Source organism: Bactrocera oleae, chromosome 4 (assembly GCF_042242935.1).
Source record: "Bactrocera oleae isolate idBacOlea1 chromosome 4, idBacOlea1, whole genome shotgun sequence".
Taxonomy (NCBI): domain Eukaryota; kingdom Metazoa; phylum Arthropoda; class Insecta; order Diptera; family Tephritidae; genus Bactrocera; species Bactrocera oleae.
In genome coordinates this window covers 9,629,432-9,646,825 of record NC_091538.1, presented here as the reverse complement: position 1 = coordinate 9,646,825, position 17,394 = coordinate 9,629,432, and the positions used below count along the sequence as shown (strand labels likewise).

General features: G+C 35.5%; 1 protein-coding gene across 8 annotated transcripts in view; it reads right to left on the bottom strand.

The window, feature by feature from the left end:
• Window positions 1-616: 616 nt before the first annotated feature.
• cora (erythrocyte membrane protein band 4.1 like coracle) overlaps window positions 617-17,394 on the bottom strand; it is a 65,059-nt gene continuing 48,281 nt past the window's right edge. For 5 of the 8 annotated variants that reach the window (XM_014229808.3, XM_070109123.1, XM_070109122.1 and 2 more), the window contains 12 exons: window positions 17,197-17,349; window positions 16,777-17,135; window positions 16,543-16,670; window positions 15,836-15,973; window positions 11,536-11,710; window positions 11,420-11,472; window positions 7,711-10,734; window positions 5,203-5,415; window positions 4,728-4,835; window positions 4,280-4,429; window positions 1,714-1,824; window positions 617-1,624 (listed from right to left, as the gene is read on the bottom strand). In XM_014229808.3, coding sequence (XP_014085283.2) covers window positions 1,559-1,624; window positions 1,714-1,824; window positions 4,280-4,429; window positions 4,728-4,835; window positions 5,203-5,415; window positions 7,711-10,734; window positions 11,420-11,472; window positions 11,536-11,710; window positions 15,836-15,973; window positions 16,543-16,670; window positions 16,777-17,135; window positions 17,197-17,349 — 4,678 coding nt within the window. In that variant the 3' untranslated portion in view covers window positions 617-1,558. The remainder of the gene's footprint in view (window positions 1,625-1,713; window positions 1,825-4,279; window positions 4,430-4,727; window positions 4,836-5,202; window positions 5,416-7,710; window positions 10,735-11,419; window positions 11,473-11,535; window positions 11,711-15,835; window positions 15,974-16,542; window positions 16,671-16,776; window positions 17,136-17,196; window positions 17,350-17,394) is intronic. The other 3 variants (XM_036374982.2, XM_014229809.3, XM_036374988.2) reach the window with 3 other exon arrangements.

Here is a 17,394-nt window from a genome sequence, read left to right as displayed (position 1 = left end):
ATGCAATGCATCGAGTAACTGAAATTAATATTTCACCCCTTAAAAAAATAAACAAAAGAAAAGTACTATTGAAAGAAAAATGTATTAAGATATCAATAATTTCAACAAGAACTAATTTTGATGTGCTATGAGGAAATCGCAACTTCGACACTCTACAAATGTGTCAATATTAAAAATGTAGTACCAAGATGAGATGACAGAAAATGTTACAGAGAAACTTTCTCACAACAGTTCAGTCTACACAAGCGGAAATGAACCCAAATTCATATTCAAGTGCTGTCAACTCTTCTTCATCAGATTCTAGTATGATTGTGATAAACTTTTTGGCCAAATACGAAACAAAAGTCATTCAACAAAAGTCGACAATGAAGAATTCACATCGCGAATGGAGTGCATTAAAAGTCATTTGCTGGAGCCGGTACCTATAACATGTGTACGGAAAGTTGACATGCCTGTATTGGCTCAGGAGCCTATTTTGTAATTGTTTTAAAATATGTGAAAATGTTATTTCTTTGTCAGTCCGGGTCATGCCACATTTGAACAGCTGGTATGGGTATGCATTTGTAATGAAAATAACAAAACTTAAACAACTAAAAGAAAAATAAAACCAAAAGTGTTCATATTTATACAAATGAGTTTTTGTTTTATTTAAAATTTCATACATCGCGTAATTTATGCACAAATTTGTCCAAAATGTTGCAGCTAAATATTATATTATGTGCATCATTATAAATACACATGTATACATTAGGATGGGTTAAAAAAACGAATAATTTTTTCGCTTGGTCGAAAAATTATAAGATACCTTTTTTCATTTGCCCACCCTAGTGTATATGTATTTCGGTTGCAAGTGCACTTACATATATAGAAGCTTGCGTAACTGCATACGCTCAGACAGACAATCACATTTTATTACACTTTTTTGTTTCTACACTGTTGTGAAAAATACTTGTGTGTTTTTTTATTTTATTTGAATGCATATACAATTTGAACTTGTTTGTAATTATAGTTTATTACACATAATAATAATAAAAATCAACATTACAAAGATAATAATAATAATAATAAAAGCATTTCGTTTATTTTAACTTAAATTGTTAGTTGAAATTTTGCATTTACTTTTTTATAGCATTTAATTATGTATTCTCATTTTAATTGTAATTGTAATTTTATTTGTAATTGTAATTGTAATTTACTTGCTGTCAGCTTAAATTTAAATTTTTTATAAAATTAATGTAAATAAAAAATAGACGATTTCCTTTCATTTTGCTTAATGTGTCCTTTTAAAGTAGCATTTCTGCTGCTGCTTTTTAAACGCTTATTTATGTATACATATATGTATGTGTGTATAAGTTTTAAAGGGTGGCTTAATTTTTGTTTCGTTTTCTGCTTTTTTCATTCACTTTGTATGTGTGCGGGTGCTTTTAAGATGAATTATAGCATATAGTATATAGATTACATGTATATATATATATATATCTATATACAATATATGCAGATCGGACATTAATTTGTATTTGATACTCTGTTTATTGGTGAAAATAGCTAAAGTATGGTTTTACTGCGTTTGTTGTTGGATTTCAATCTTCTCCACTGTCATGTCTGGATTCATAGCTGTCGCCTCCTGTACATATTGAAGAAAAATGAAAGTAGAAATTGAAAATTGGTTTATAATTTATGAAATTACGTTTCGAAAGTATATTCGAAACTCACCTGAATTGCTTCAGCCAATGCCTTGTCATGATCAATTGGATCGCCATCGGATTGTATGGTGATCTTCTGTTCTACTCGCGTTTCCACAATACCATCACGTTCGGTCTTATACTGTGGCGAAATACAAATATATATCATGTGAGTTAATATTATATTTGAATAAAGAATTTTGCAGAATTTTTTATATGGAAAATAATAAAAGTATAACTGCATTTGAAAGTGAAGTTTGTGACAATTTAGTTCCTTTTCTATTTCGGAATGAAATTATTTTTAAAAACTTAAAAAAATTACTTTATGCGGTATGTCTTGCTTTTATGTACCTACATGAACTATACAACCAGAGAAAAAGACGTTGGGTAATTTCGAAAACATTGCACTTCTCAAAACACGACCTTTCGTACTTAAAATATTTTATTTGAATGGCAGTAGTGTCTGAGAACATACTTCAAGCTGCACAAATACAACTTTAGTCATAGTGTTTACTGACATATACTAGTGATAACGAGTATAAAGCGCGAGCACCGCTTAAAATCTTAGCATGGAAACCTCACCAAGAGAAAGGATTATGGGAAAAATGTGTGGAGACACGCTTAACCTCAGAAACTCAATCAAGAGATGATCCCTTTAGAAAACCATCACAAGTAATGCTCTGAATTGGTTTTCTTCGAGATCGTAACGGAAACAGTTGTCGTTGTACAAAAACCATCAATTCATTCCTTCAACAATCGGCAATTTGGTCCAGCTGGCACAAACCGTTCGACTTGAGATAAGCAACGCAAAACAAAAATGAAAATCAATCATTCCAACAGAAGCCAAATAAAGATTGGCAATTATGAAATCGAGTTCATCAACAGCTTCTGCTACCTCGAAAGCATTATAACAACGGGCGAAGAACAAAAATCGGCTGCCAATTGTAGGAGGTGCAAGGCAAAAATATTTGGAGCTCGCAAAACTCAAAAGCACAAAGTTCAAAATATTCTCCACATGCTGGTCTGCAGAAACTCCAAGCATTCATCAACAACCTTCTACGAATGATCTGACGTTCGATCGAACCCAAAACTACAAGCAATCAAGCGCTATGAAGTTTCGCGAAATATAATCCCGTACTAGTGCAAATTAAGCACAGAAAATGGCGCTGGATAGGATATACTCTGAAGAGGTCACCAGACATTATGAGGTGGTCACTTGACTGGAATCCGCAAAGAAGTAAAAGTCACGACCGACCAATGGTGGAGGTCGGTAATACGTAATTTTGATTTAACTTAATTTAAATTTTCATCCCAAAATTATCTGGGAAGATCACAAAGACCACAGCCCTCAAACGTGAGGTGGGCACAACATTATAGAGACCTTATAGTCTAAAGAGGAATAAGAAGGAAAAAACAACGATAATTACAAGTATAAATTTCTTTTCCAAGTTACCGACACATATTTATCTTACAGTTAGAAAAGTAGAAAAGCTAACGTGAACTCTAAAACCGCCATCTAAATAACATAATTTTAGACAAACAGTAGCTACTACTTACATAAACATTTATATCAAAAAACATGTAATGTAACTACAGATATACCGATAATTTTTAATCCGATAAAGCAGACAAACTTTCACAGAAATATACAAAATATACATTTTTAAACTGAAAATAATATGTGCATATGTATGTTCTAATTATATAATAGCTGGTTCACTTTAAATTCTATTGTAATATACCCAAGACATATACCGTTAACTTCTTACGAAATCGAAAGTTGGCTGGAGTTAGTAAAAGTTCCAAACGTGCTTTCGGAATGGAAAAATACATAAAATACACTGCCACTTTGATGGCTCAGTTCGAATGACAGCTACAATAATCGTATATGCTATAGTCGTCTGATCTGAGCAATTTTTTCGCTAAATCTATACCAAATTTCGTGAAGATATCTTGTCAAATAAAAAAGTTTTCCATACAGGAACTTGATTTTAAGCGATCAGCTTGTATTGCAGCTATATGCTGTAGTGATTCAATAGCAGCTTCATGAAAAATATAGGACGTGTGCACAATTTCAGATCGATAACTCAAAAACTAAGCTACTAATTCACGTATATACACTCGGACAGACGAACATAGCTACATCGACTAAGCTCGTACCCCTGATCATTTATACAAGTATATTCGTAGTATATCTGAAGTTTACTTCTGGATGTTACATACTCCGTGGCTAACTTAGTATACCCTACTCAGCGTATAATAAAATAATAATCGCATGTTAATTTAGGATCAGGAAATACTTTGTTTTTGTTAACTTCATTGTACAAGACTTAAAAGCTTATATAGCTATAAGAAAGAGAGACTTGAATGTAGTTAGACCCAACCCTCAAAAGACATGTGTGGAAATTTCACGTCGTAGTCGGAAAATCAGTTCGTCGAGTAGGCAAGACGTGTGGTCGATACTTTTATTTTAATAAATAAGGTAGAAAATACATACGCGTATTTTATGTTAAATGAAATATAATGTCTTGGGTATATCCTTCGAAAAGTTGAACTGAAATATATTGTACTTATTTTTCATTTGTGCTCCAACTTACGGTAATAGTTTCCACAGTTCGCGTTTTGCTGCTGAGCGTTTGTGTTGAAACGATCTCGCCGTGTCCGGAGTAGCCAGGTGTGTCCTCACCTAAAATGACGCGGGTTTGTTCAACATGTGGACCGGGTACTGTGGTGTAGCTACCTTGCCCCTGTAAACGGCAAATACAACAAACAACTGTTAGTATTTTTGGGTTCAGAATTGCCATAACAAAGTGTGCTTTGGTGGATGATGTGTGAGCAATGAAAGACTGATACTTAGCTTTATATACGAGTACATTTTTACCTTACATACTAGAAAATTGCGATGGGACTACATATACACTACATACATATGTACATATAATCTATATTAAAATGGTAAAGTGAATGCATAAATGGATCGTATGTGTTTTATATGTGTTGGTGTGTATAATTATTATATATAGTGGGTTTTTAGCTGACACAAACCTTATCGTAGGCGGGACGCACCACACTGGACCCGTCGTCTGGGCCATCGATGGGCGTGCCCGAGTCGCCAGAGCTAGTCGATGAAATACTGTCTCCACGGTCTCGGAACTACAGTTTTTGTTAATTGCGGTTTTTTTCGGTTTTTTTTGGTTTTTTTTTCGGTTTTTTTTTCAAATTATATGGCAAACACATTCCAAACACAGATCGGTTTATTAGTTTCATTTCATACAACAGTACAGTTAAATGCAATCAACGAGTACGGCAATCAATCAACATAAACGAAATAAATATAATGCAAAGTAAAGAAACGCTTTAATTTAATTATGAAATTATTAATTATGAAAACTAAAAAACATGCAAAATATAATGTGGGAGACATGCAACGCTGCTGAGAGCGCCGCAAAACTCGCTAGTTCTACGGCACACTTCTACGCGCTCGTTACTGTCCTGGTTACGCGCGTTGCTTGTCGCTTACCTGATCACCGCTGGTCACTGTGGCTGTGGTCTTTACTTCCTGCGTAACTACGCGCTGTTCCTGCTTGTTCGGGTCATGGGTTCGCGTTGTCGCCACTGTCTTCTCTTCGAGTTGTTCGGTTTTAGCCTTCTTGCCCAGATCTTCGTGGGTTGTGGCTGTGCGCGTGGTTACAGCGGTGGCAGTCACGTAAGCACCGCTCACATCGGCATCAGCCTGGTTAGTTGGTTTTTAATTTTTTTGAATTTTTCGAATATTTGAACATAAGTGTACAACAAAGGAAATGAAAGCAAACCAGTTTGTTGAAATGATTGCAAAAACAAAAAAATGTTATAAGTAAATGATTAATTATGAAGATTTAGTTTTAATACGTTGCTTACTGTCAACAAAGCAAGATGGTTTAAAGCAAGGTTGCACTAACAAAAAATATATACTCTAAGACTGCTTGCCTTATTTTCAGTGTGTGAACAACGCCTTAGCTTCAACTTGTGCTGGAAGTTGGCTGATTCAAAAACCACTCACAGAACCTAGTTCTTTGATATTCTTTAGTTTAGGTTTGCTTATATTCACCACACACGAAATATACGCACTCAATACTAGACTAAAATTTTAACTGAATAAGCGGCAAGAGTTTGCTAAAAGGATTAACTCGCTTTTAGGCGCACGGTAGTCCATTTTGAAATTTCTTGTGCTAAAAACCTTGATAATTTTTTATTCCGAATCAATTATTTCAGCAACATTTTCAACACTCAGAATAAACGGAATATTTCAATATTCGGAGAATTAATTGAAAAATACGCAGTTTCGAACATAATTTTTGAATGTCTAGAAATCTGAAATTTTCGACCTGCCTGAGGTTTTTGTAACAACTATTTGTCAAAATATAGAAAAGGCGTACCGGAACAGCAACAAATTTGCGAAAAATTTTAGGTCGGTCTAATACTTGACACAATGCATCTTAATCATTCATAATTTCGGATATCCAAATAACAGCATTCGGAATAATTCTCTCAACAGATTTTCGAACATTATCTTAAATCCCAAACAACTGTTGTGTCTAATATCTACAACTATGCATTTTAATCGAACATTCGTAATTCCATACAACCTTTCGAACGATTGTTATGTGTTATACACGATAACAACGATTTTAATCGAAAAAATAAAATAATTGCAAAATACGCAATCTACTACATTCAGGACTTTTCTGATATTCGAAAATTCTCTTAAATTTCGAACAATTGTGATGTGTAATAACTGAAAATATGTATTTTGACGGGAAATTCGTAATTCCGCATATCCGAATAATTGGAGAAAGTTCTGTAACATTTGGAACTTTTCTGTCAACGCATATTCGAACCTTCTCTTTAATTTCGGAATTTTGTAATTCGGTATATTTAAAAAAATAAATTTCAAACAATAGTTATGAGTTATATTCGAAAAAAAAAGTTTTAACCGCAAATTCCTAATTCCGGATACACAAATAATTAAAAACAATTGCAATCCATAATATTTAAAACTTTTTTGCCGACGGATTTTCGAATATTCTCCTTAATTTCGGAAATTCGTAAATCTAAATAACAAAAAAATTTAATTTCGATTTAAATTTAACCGAAAATTTAAATTTTAACCGGCAATATTTAATATCGCATATACAAATTATTGTAAAAATGCAATCCACAATATTCGGCTCTCTTCTGTGAATGGATATTCGAATATGCGAATAGTTCAGAACCTCTATCAAGGTCTATGTCGTTAGTAGAGTTGATGATATTATGAATGAAAAACGAAAATGTATCTTAACCTCATTTGCCTACTCGCATAAAAGTATACGGTACGACAGATTACTTGTCGCCCTTATCCTACTTGATCTTAAGCCTTTGCGGCGACCTACTGCGCTTCATAATTTCTTTCAGGTATTTCTTTAACTAAAGGGGATATATATATATGTATAAACTTTTTAGTAGCTTGATGGATTCCCAGAGAGACGTACTTATGTATAGCTATGCATGTGAAACTTTAAAACTTTAAATTGAATTTCAAAAATGTGGTTAAATGATTTCATCGGGTTTTATACAACAAACTCGTAAACACTAAATTCATGCAACATTCCTACAAAATAAAATATTTTACTACAAATATTCAGCTACAATTTACTTACTCCACATTTACTTCGGAATAGCATTCATTAAAGCTATACCGAAGTATTCGAACCAATCGGGGCATACCGTTAAAAATTATGTGTATAAATGAAAAGTTATATGTAAACGGTTATCTATAATTACTACCCAATAAACTCAAGTACTCATTACTTACGAAAATGAGCATAAAATATAATTTCGAATTTCACTAAAATGTGAAATTTTTTATCGAATTTGATGCTACTTAAAACACATTCGAATGAACACAAAACGCAGAGCGCAATTCTAACAACTTTAATTGCAGTGAAACTACCACAAGTGCGCTCAACTAGCTATTGTATGTACCTTACTCAAAATATGACTTGCTAACCTTGTGTTCTTGCGTTGAGTACGTGACCTCGCCGGTGCCCAAATTGCGCACCTCCTCCTCCACATTGTGCGTCACGCCGTCATCGTTCTTGGTGAGTACTTGCTTTGTGGTCGTTTTCACCACAGTCGGTGTGCCAAATTTGCCAGCTTGTTTTGTTGTGGTTGTAGTTACGGTTGTGCCATCCGCATTTTTGGGACTATTCAGCACCATATCCTTGACATGCTCACTGCCATACTGTTGTGTCATATCATCGTCCGAACTGGCCTCGGAGTCGCGTCGCAGCGCATTCTTGCCCATATGTTTGACGCCTTCGAAGAACTGCTCACGTGTAATTGGTACCGTCTCAGTAGTAGTGCTCACCTGAGCCTCCTTGCCGAAATGCGATGGATCGATTTGTGCATAATTAAGAATTAGTTTGCCTGTAACGGGATCACGTACTGCTGTGGCTGGATCGATATCGCCTGTATTTGGATCGATGTCACCGTATTCGCTCTTAATACGTCCGGTCACTGGATCAATTTCGCCTGTTAGTGTCATAGTTTGTGTGACGGTGGTGCGTGCGCCCGCAAAGCGTGGATCATTTGGATCAACCTGTACAATTTCACCTGTTACTGGATCAATCATAGTATAAACATAAACAGTTTTATTGAAGAACTTGAGAATTCGACCAGAGACCGGATCGATTTCACATGTCGCTGGATCGATTTCTTCGGGTCGACCACGCTCATCCGTTTTGGAGATGAGCAGTACGCGAACAATGACAATTTTGCCAGTTTTGGGATCAACACGTCCGACTTTGGTGTATACATCGCCAGATTCGGGATCAACTTGGGTGGTGGCATAGAGTGGTTCGCCAGTGGTTTTGTCAACCTCGCCGGTGGTTGTATAAATCTTGCCAGAGGATGGTTCGATTTTGGTGGTATTGGGATCGAGTTTGTTTTGTTTCTTGATTTCATTTGTTTTCGGATCGAGATAACCGTAAATAGTGATAACATAGCCGGTCTTGGGATCCACGCTGCTGGAAATGTATTGTGACTCTTTTGTATTCGGATCGCTAGCACCGGTTGGCATCCAAATTTGATTCGATTTCGGATCGACAATAATTTCTTTGTCCTTCGCCGAGCTGACTTGTGCAATGGGTGCTTTCGTTTTGGGATCAACACGTTGCTGTACAATGCGTAACGATATAATGCGGGCATAATCTTTATCGGGTTTGTTGTTCTTCGGATTGATTTGGTTCTTAAGCACAATTTGTCCAGTTGCCGGATCAATTTTGATATCACGTGTAACCGTTTTGCCCGATTTGGGATCAGTGTATGTAATTGTATGTTTAACCAAATCAATTTGTCCGTATTTCGTATCGATCTTGCCAGCCTTTGGATCGAATTGACCACCAGAAGTTTCAACTTGTGCAGTTTTTGGATCGATAATATTCTTTTTGGAATCATATTTGCCCGCCAATGAGGTAACCTCAACAATTGGATCAATTTGCTGTCCGACTTCAATAATACGTCCTTGTGTATTATCCAATTTACCAGTTTTTGGATCTGTGACTCCCAATATTGTTATCTGGCCAGTGGATGGGTCGACTTTCACATATTTGGATACAACGATTTTGCCGGTCTTGGGATCAATAGATTTTAGCTCACCTGTTCGGGTATTTATTTCACCATATTTAGTATCAAGTAGACCCGAATCCAAATTTAGTACGCCCAGCGAACGTTCAACTTCACCGTTAACTGTATCAACTTTACCCGTGGCGGGATCAATACGGCTTGTGATAACAATCAGTTCCACAACTGGATTGTCTTGTGGTGTAACACAAATGATTTGTCCCAAACTCTCGTCTAAACGACCCGTATTGGGATCTGCAACACCGGAAACCAAGTGCACATTGCCAGTTTTGGGATCAACTTCACCTTGATAAATTTCATTTTTGCCTGTCTTCGTATTCAAAGCCAATAAAGTGCCAATTTTCGGATCAATCTGTCCATATTTACTATCAATCAAGCCAGTCTCAGGATCAAGTATGCCCGTGGAGTGTTCAATGACGCCATTTTCAGCATCAATACGCTTGGTATTGGGATCAAATTTGGATGTGATTACCATAATCTTAACGCGCTTCTTCTTCGGTTTTGTTGCTGCAGCGGCGGCCGCAGCGCCGGCAGCCAAACCACTACCAGCTTTTGTAGGCGTAACCGGTGTGCTACCCCTGCCTTTACCAGCGGCAGCTCCGGCAATTGCAGCATCCTTACCATCCGTTGCAACTTTACCAGCTGCTGCACCGGCTCCAGCAGATGGATCTTTATTATAACGTTCCGATTCAAGGAATGCCGCTGTGGGATCCACCAATGGCTTATAACTACCCGGAGCACCTGAAGTATAACCCACAGACTGACCTTTAGAAGGCGAATAAGAACGCTTCTGTGCATCAGTTAGCGGTGCGGCAGCCGCATCCACAGCACTACCTAGCAACTTAGCACGTGTGGTCGGTGATAAATTGGCTTCTTTAAGTAATTTTGCGCGTGTTGTGGGCGACAACTGACCCTTATTGATCTTTTCACGTGTGCGTGGCGACAACTGACCGCTCTTCAATTTCTCTGCTGTCTTCTTCAATGTATCATCATGACCAGGCGCATAATTGAAGGCAATTGCAGTCTTCTTTTGTTCAGACGTGGGCGACATTTGTCCATCGCCATCTTGACCACGTCTACCGCCTTGCGGATCCTGATCGTAACGGAAACCACCAGGAATGTATGATTTGCGTGTGGGGCTAGTTTCACCGGTACCCTCTGAGTATTCATAGGGTCTAGTGTGGCCGGGTTGACGTGAAGCACGATTGCTATCATCATTGGCTTGATTATTGGGTGCAGCCAGTTCCAAGTCAGCGTATACCAACTCACCACTCTTGCCATCCTTCGCTTTTCCGGACTTATCTTTATCCTTCGCCTCTTTTGCCTCTTTCGCCTCCTTTGTCGGCGAGCTACTCTTACTCTTGCGACCGGACGAGAAAAGGCCACCACCCTGATGTGTGTTGATTTACACCAATAAATAATTTTTATTTTTTTTCACGCGACAAAAATATCAATTTAGCACATGCGTTGATTCATAAATATTTCCAATTGCAAAAGAGATTAAAAAGAAAAGAAAACAAAAAAATAAAAAAGGGGAAAAAATAAAAATTTAACACTAGTTAAATAAATTTCTAAGTAAAACTTAAGGGTACACTACAGAGAGACATACAGTTTACATACATAATGGGGGACACTAAATGCTACATACTAATTCTTAACTTAAAATTTAGTTAAAGTTAAAAGTAGGAAACATGGACGGTGGTAAGGGGCAATGCGCTACAAATTAAATAACAATTTGAAAAACAGCTTGAAAACATCTATGCAGTCATATGCAGGCTGTTCTCTGTACATAGTAACAACATAACGGTGGATGACATGACTTCGGCAGAAACGCACTTCGTACGCGTTACGCATTCTTGGGTGGGCGGGGCATTTGTCATTATCAACATTAGATAATAGCACACATTACTCAATATACACCTGAGGCAGTGGCGGATACAGGTGAATTTTGGGGGTCAACGACCTCCCCCCACCCTAAAATCGGAAAAACCGCCAGAAAGAAATTCTGGATTCGCCACAGACCTGAGGTATATTTAATATAACAGCGACACCTAGTGTACTGGTTGCATACTTACACGTCCTTTGCCAGATTTCTCCGACTTCTTGGAATCGTTCAAGTCATCATTGCCTGAAATTCAAGTAAAGAAAATTATAATTATGTAAATATATTTATGCGATTTGCTGTAGTCACCATTAATGCCTGCAGCGGCGGCAGCAGCAGCGGCCTTAGCGGCCTTTTCTTTCGCAGCTTTCTCCTTGGCAGCCTTCTCTTGTGCCTCCTTCTCCTTCTTTTCACGTTCCTTGCGCTCTTTCTCCTCTTTTTCTTGTTGTTTCTTTTTCAATTTGGCCTCCTTTTCGGCCTCCGCCTTTTGGTTCAAGAGAAATTAAGGAATTTTATTAGTTTTAGTGCCTCTATTTTGCGCTTAGAGGAAAAACAATCAAAATGAAGCAAGTAAAAATGTAGACAAAGCTGAGCTTAAGTTATTACTGTTAAAGCGTTTGCATGCTTATAGCTATTTAATATCAGTTTTATATACACACATACAGTTACAAGTATATATGAGCGTGTGTTGTGTGCAAATAAAAGCTTAAGGGAAAGACGGCTGAAGAAAGCAGCAAATATGGTTAGCTTAAAAGCGTAAAAAGTTTGAATTTTAAATTCTTATTTAATCGTCCTTCTTTGATCTGCTGCCTTTTTAAACCGTGAATTGCGTTTTGTGCATATAGGTGTATGTGTGTAATGAGATGTCTTTATGTATTAAAACATAAAATACTTGTATTCTAAATAACAAAAATGTCACATTTCATAGCTCAGCTGCCATACAAACTGTTCGATCAAAATCAATATAAATGCTGTGTGATAAGCAACTGTGAAGGGTATTATAGCTTCAACAGCCGAAATTAACGTTTGTTCTTGTTTTTACATCAAATAGGAAGATTGAAAAAAAGTTTAAACTTATTTTGCAGCACCCTAATGTACTTTCCTTAGCAAGGAAATTTATTAATATTTGCACACAATAATCAGTTTTGTTATGGCATCCGAGTTTATTGGATAATGGATCACTGTACATGTGTCTTGAAGGTTCGTTTGAAATACATAAAGTTGCTACACCCTGTATTACTAATAATACTTATAATTTTTTTACATAAAAAACAGTAATTAATTAAAATAAAATAGATTATGATAACAGATATGAATGTGTACAATTATGTGCATAAGTATATATACATATATATATAGTATAGATATATATATTAGGGTAAGCCAAAAAAAACTAATATCGAATTTGCCCATATACATATTATATATTTTGATTTTTTTCACTTTTTAAAAATTTAAAATATTAGAATTTTGCAATTGAAAAAAAATCCCTCTGATGTAGATTTTTTATGAAGTTTATGCTCTACAAGAACCCGCGACCTAAAAAAATTCTATCTAAACGGTCTACAATTTAGGGTATTTTTAATGAAAAAAACTTTTTAACACCGTTTATACATTTAAAAATAAAGCTAAAAATTCTGCCTTTCAGCGATAGTCTTTTCTCTAAATAAAGTTTCAGTTTAGCCTATAAATTCGATATTGTGTTTTTTGTTTTTGGCTCACCCTAATATTGATATTTATGTGTATGTAATGATTGTATATATGTATTAGAACGATAAGAGATATAGCTTATGAGCATGTGTTCACTGAAACATTTAAGTGTCTTCTATGTACATATGTATCTTTATATCAACATACATATATGTGAGTGTATGGGTATGATTTGTATTTTGAAAGAAATTTCGCTGCCCCGCACAGTTAGTTCAAAGGTATAACTTTCTTACGTTTACAAGTATAAATATGTACGAGTACCGGGTATGTATGAGCAATGTTAAGGTTGTAATTATGTATTACAACAAAGATATTGGGACAAAAATCAATAATTCAACATTTATACGAGTATTTTAGGTTTCAAACGATTTGGAAATCGTAAGTACTTTACATAGATATATGTATATATGAAAATATCGTTATAGCATTAGCAACATATAGACAGCTCTTCGAACAAAATGACGTAAGCGACAAATTTTTATACATTACTGTTACAGATACAAGTTGATATCTCATAAATAAACAAATATACATATATCATATACAGTTATTTTCAAACATAGCACAAACAGCTATTTCTATTTAACAAAATTTTTATTCTTTTAATTTCTTTTTTGGTAAGCTTGAGTCAAAAAAGAACTAGAAAACAAGAGGTCACAATGAATGCATCAACAGACATTTGCGTTCTCAAATAAGGTCCAACAGAAGACCTTTAAAAACTTGCGGGAAATTTTTTATCAAGGAGAACGCTTTTTTCATCCCAGCTTCGTTTTTATTTTTTTTTGAATAGTGAACATATAAGGATCGACGGTGTGACGTATAATAATACTCATTTTGCTTTTTCGGAGTAGCTTTATACTGGTATTTCAAAGCCTGAGATCTACATATTTTCCTTGACAGTTTGCAAGAAAGTTAATAAAATATTAAATTAAAGGGGAAGCTCAGAAATTTTGCACACATCCTTTCCTCCCTAAGAAGCCACTCATTTGTACGACGATATCGAATTATTTTTTTTTTATCTGAAAATCACTCTATATACTTAAAGCCAATTAAAAAGCCTCAATGTGCTAATGAAAATATCTCCAGATCTAGAATCTCCCTTAGAAAAAATATCGTTAAACTGTGCTTGATAAGACAATACAGCAATTGTTATATAAAAAGGACTTAGTGTAATATCTGTGGATAGAAATTTTCCCTGCTTCAAAATGACACTACTACTAATACTTTTGCGTAAAGATTCTCTTCTACCAACTTATTTTATTTGTAATTGACATTTGAGAAAACAAAATATTTCGAAAAAACAAAATATTTTCTTATATTTTTTTGTAAAATTGTCGCTTACGAACATTTGTTGCTTTAAAAATTGATTTAGAATTATATCATAAAAGGGTTAAGCATTAGCAAGCACATTGAGCATAAAAATATTTATATTAATTGAGGTAAATGAGGCCAAAAAGAGAGTAAAATAAAATGAACTAAAACAATGATTATAAATTTTGTTTTAAAAAAATTTAGTAAAATTATTGTATGTTGGCAAAAAGATTTTTTTCAGTTTATATAAAACCGAATGTATGTGTAAAATATAATATTATTGGATTGAGTAGCATATATAAATATGTATGCTTCAAATTATTTAAGACAAGATACGAGTATATTTATTACGGTCATGCGAGTTGTCGATCCACCTCTATTTGGCGATAACATCAAATAAATTAAAGAAACAGTGCTTGAAAATTGTCGTTTTGGCATCAGAGAGATAGCAGAGGATCTCAACGTCGCTTATAGATCAACTGAACACATTTTGGTTAATGTTTTGGGTATGAAGCGTGTCAGTTCTACACTCGTACCAAAAGACCTGACTCTTTTGCAAAAACGGCGTACAGTAAAGATCGTTTAAGAGTTGCTTGACAACGTAGCTGAGAATCCTATGTTCATCAAACGCATCATTACTGGTGACGAGACGTGAGTTTATGGATATGACGTCAAAACTGTCGAACAATCTAGCAATTGGTGCTCCAAAAATGAACCGAAACTGAGAAAAACACGTCAAAATCGTTCAAAAATCAAGGTGATGTTCATCCTTTGCTTTGAACCATCAAGTCGTTCAACAGGATCCAACAGTCAATAAGAAATACTACTTGGCCATTTTAAGGCGTCTACTTGAAACAATTCATCGTAAACGACCAGATTTGTGAACAGAAAATGCATAGATTTTTCACCACGATGATGGGCCATTACATTTAAGAATGATTGTGACGGACTTTTTGGCCAAACACTAAACGAGAGTCATCATTTAGCTCAATATGACTATTTTCTGGTTTCGAAACTAAAAACATCCGCTTCAGGAACCGAAACGTTAAAAGTCATTCTCTGAAATCACTGAAAGCCAACCCAGCCGAAAATTATAGAAAGTTTATGGATAATTGGCTGATAAGGCGCCTATTTGGAAGGCGATAATAAATATTTTTATTAAAATACATAAAAATGTTGGTTTTTTTTCCTCAGTCCGGGTCAAATTTGATCAGATGGTAGGTAATAAATTTCCACTTGCAGACAAAAATTTCTTAACAGCTTAACAGTTTATCTTAAACGTCAGTTTGAACAACAAACAGGACATGGATTTTTATGGAGAAGAATAACAACAACAAACAGATAGTGTTGTAGGACAAAAGTAATCGTAAAAGAAAAAAGGACAAGAGACACTTAAAGCTCAGAGATCAAAAAAATACACTATGTTGTATAAATAAACTAGATAAATAATGGTGGAAATAAAAGCGTAAATAGTTACGTAACTTTTCATACAAAGTAAATATTGTATGATTTGCATATACGAGATATTATATAAACTATATAATAAATATAGGAGAATAGAAATTGGCTGTTGAAAATGAAAATTAACCTGATCTTTGCCAAGATAGGCGACGGCCGAGGCGGACTCGCCGGCTGCCACATCAGCACCGGTATGGGTCGAATAATCACCTTCGAGTGAACTCTGCGAAGAGGCGGAAGCTGTACCAGTACTCGATTCACGTTTTAACTATACGATTTGGGGTTATTTGGAACAAACAATTGGTTTTTTTTTTGTTTTTGTTTTATGTGTGTATTTTGTGTTTGTGCAAATTTTCAAATATTAGGTTAGGTTAGTTGTTGCGGTTAAAATGAATATGAAATTTTAATGATTAATTAGCAGAGAACATTTTTGTTTGTGTTTTTGTTTTACACATTAAGGTGATTGATTGTTGTTGTAGTTTTTTGAACATAGTAAGGATAAGTAGTGAGAGTGAGTTTGTGGTAAGTGCGCATTTTTGTCGATATTTTTTGCGTTTTAATTTGTTATTACATAACATTTGCGGAGTTGTTGTTGATATTTTTGATTGATGTTTTGTTGTTGTTAGTGAGTTGGTTAATTTTGTGTGTTCGTATTAATTACAGAATGGAAACAAACCGAGAAAAAGGAAGGAAAATAAATTTTGTCAGTAAATTTTGAAAAGAAAAATCTTGAAACAAAAAAAAATATACACATTTTTTTATTGTAGAAAACAAATTTTCAAACGAAACTGTTCTACTAATGAGAAATCTTTGTAGGCAAAGAGCGCAGAAATATACCTTCTCCTTTTTATCCTTCTTCAATGGACTACGACTACGTGGTGAGTCAAAATCGGGTATATGCTCTGGTGGATGTCCCATGGTGTGACGTTTCTGAGCATCCTTCTCCTTTTCGGCCATAGCGAGCGCTATTATATATGAAAATAATGTTAAATTATAAATTATTTATAACGGCATGCAAGAAAACTAAACTGTACTGCCGTTTAAAATTTAATTCTAAATTCATTTGCTTACCATCCATGCTACGCGAGGTTAGACGTCGGCCCGACAAACTACGATCGAACTTCGGTGCTGTGCGATCGATTGGATTTCGTTTGCTTTCGTACAAAGTACGTCCGGAGTAACGGTACTTGGAGCCGAAACGTGGGAACAGCGATGACTTGGTCGGCGGTTCTGGTGTCATCAGACGGAAGAATGTGTGATGCTCCACACACGACTTCCACAACTTCTTAGCAGCCTGATGATTAGCCAATTTAAAGCCAATAGTCGATTCGAATTGTTCAAAATCGCCGGGACGTATTTTGATGTAGAAGTGATGCCGCTTATAAGAAATCTTTAGTATCTTCGGCCAAGCGAAGCGATTGATACGTAATCTACATGATATAAAATGTGTATTAATAAACATGCAACAGAAGCCTAAGATATGCTACGCACTTGTCGCGGTAAACCAGCAAACCGGATGCACAGACACCCAACATAATGTCAACGCCCTCCGAGTCCTTTGCTGGATGCAAATCAACACCGTACATGGCTAGCTTCTTGGCATTTTCCAAATAATGCAGTTCCGCCTCGGCCGGTGCTTGACCCCTAGAAAGTTTGTATATGGAAATGTCTTTAAGATACAACGTTTTA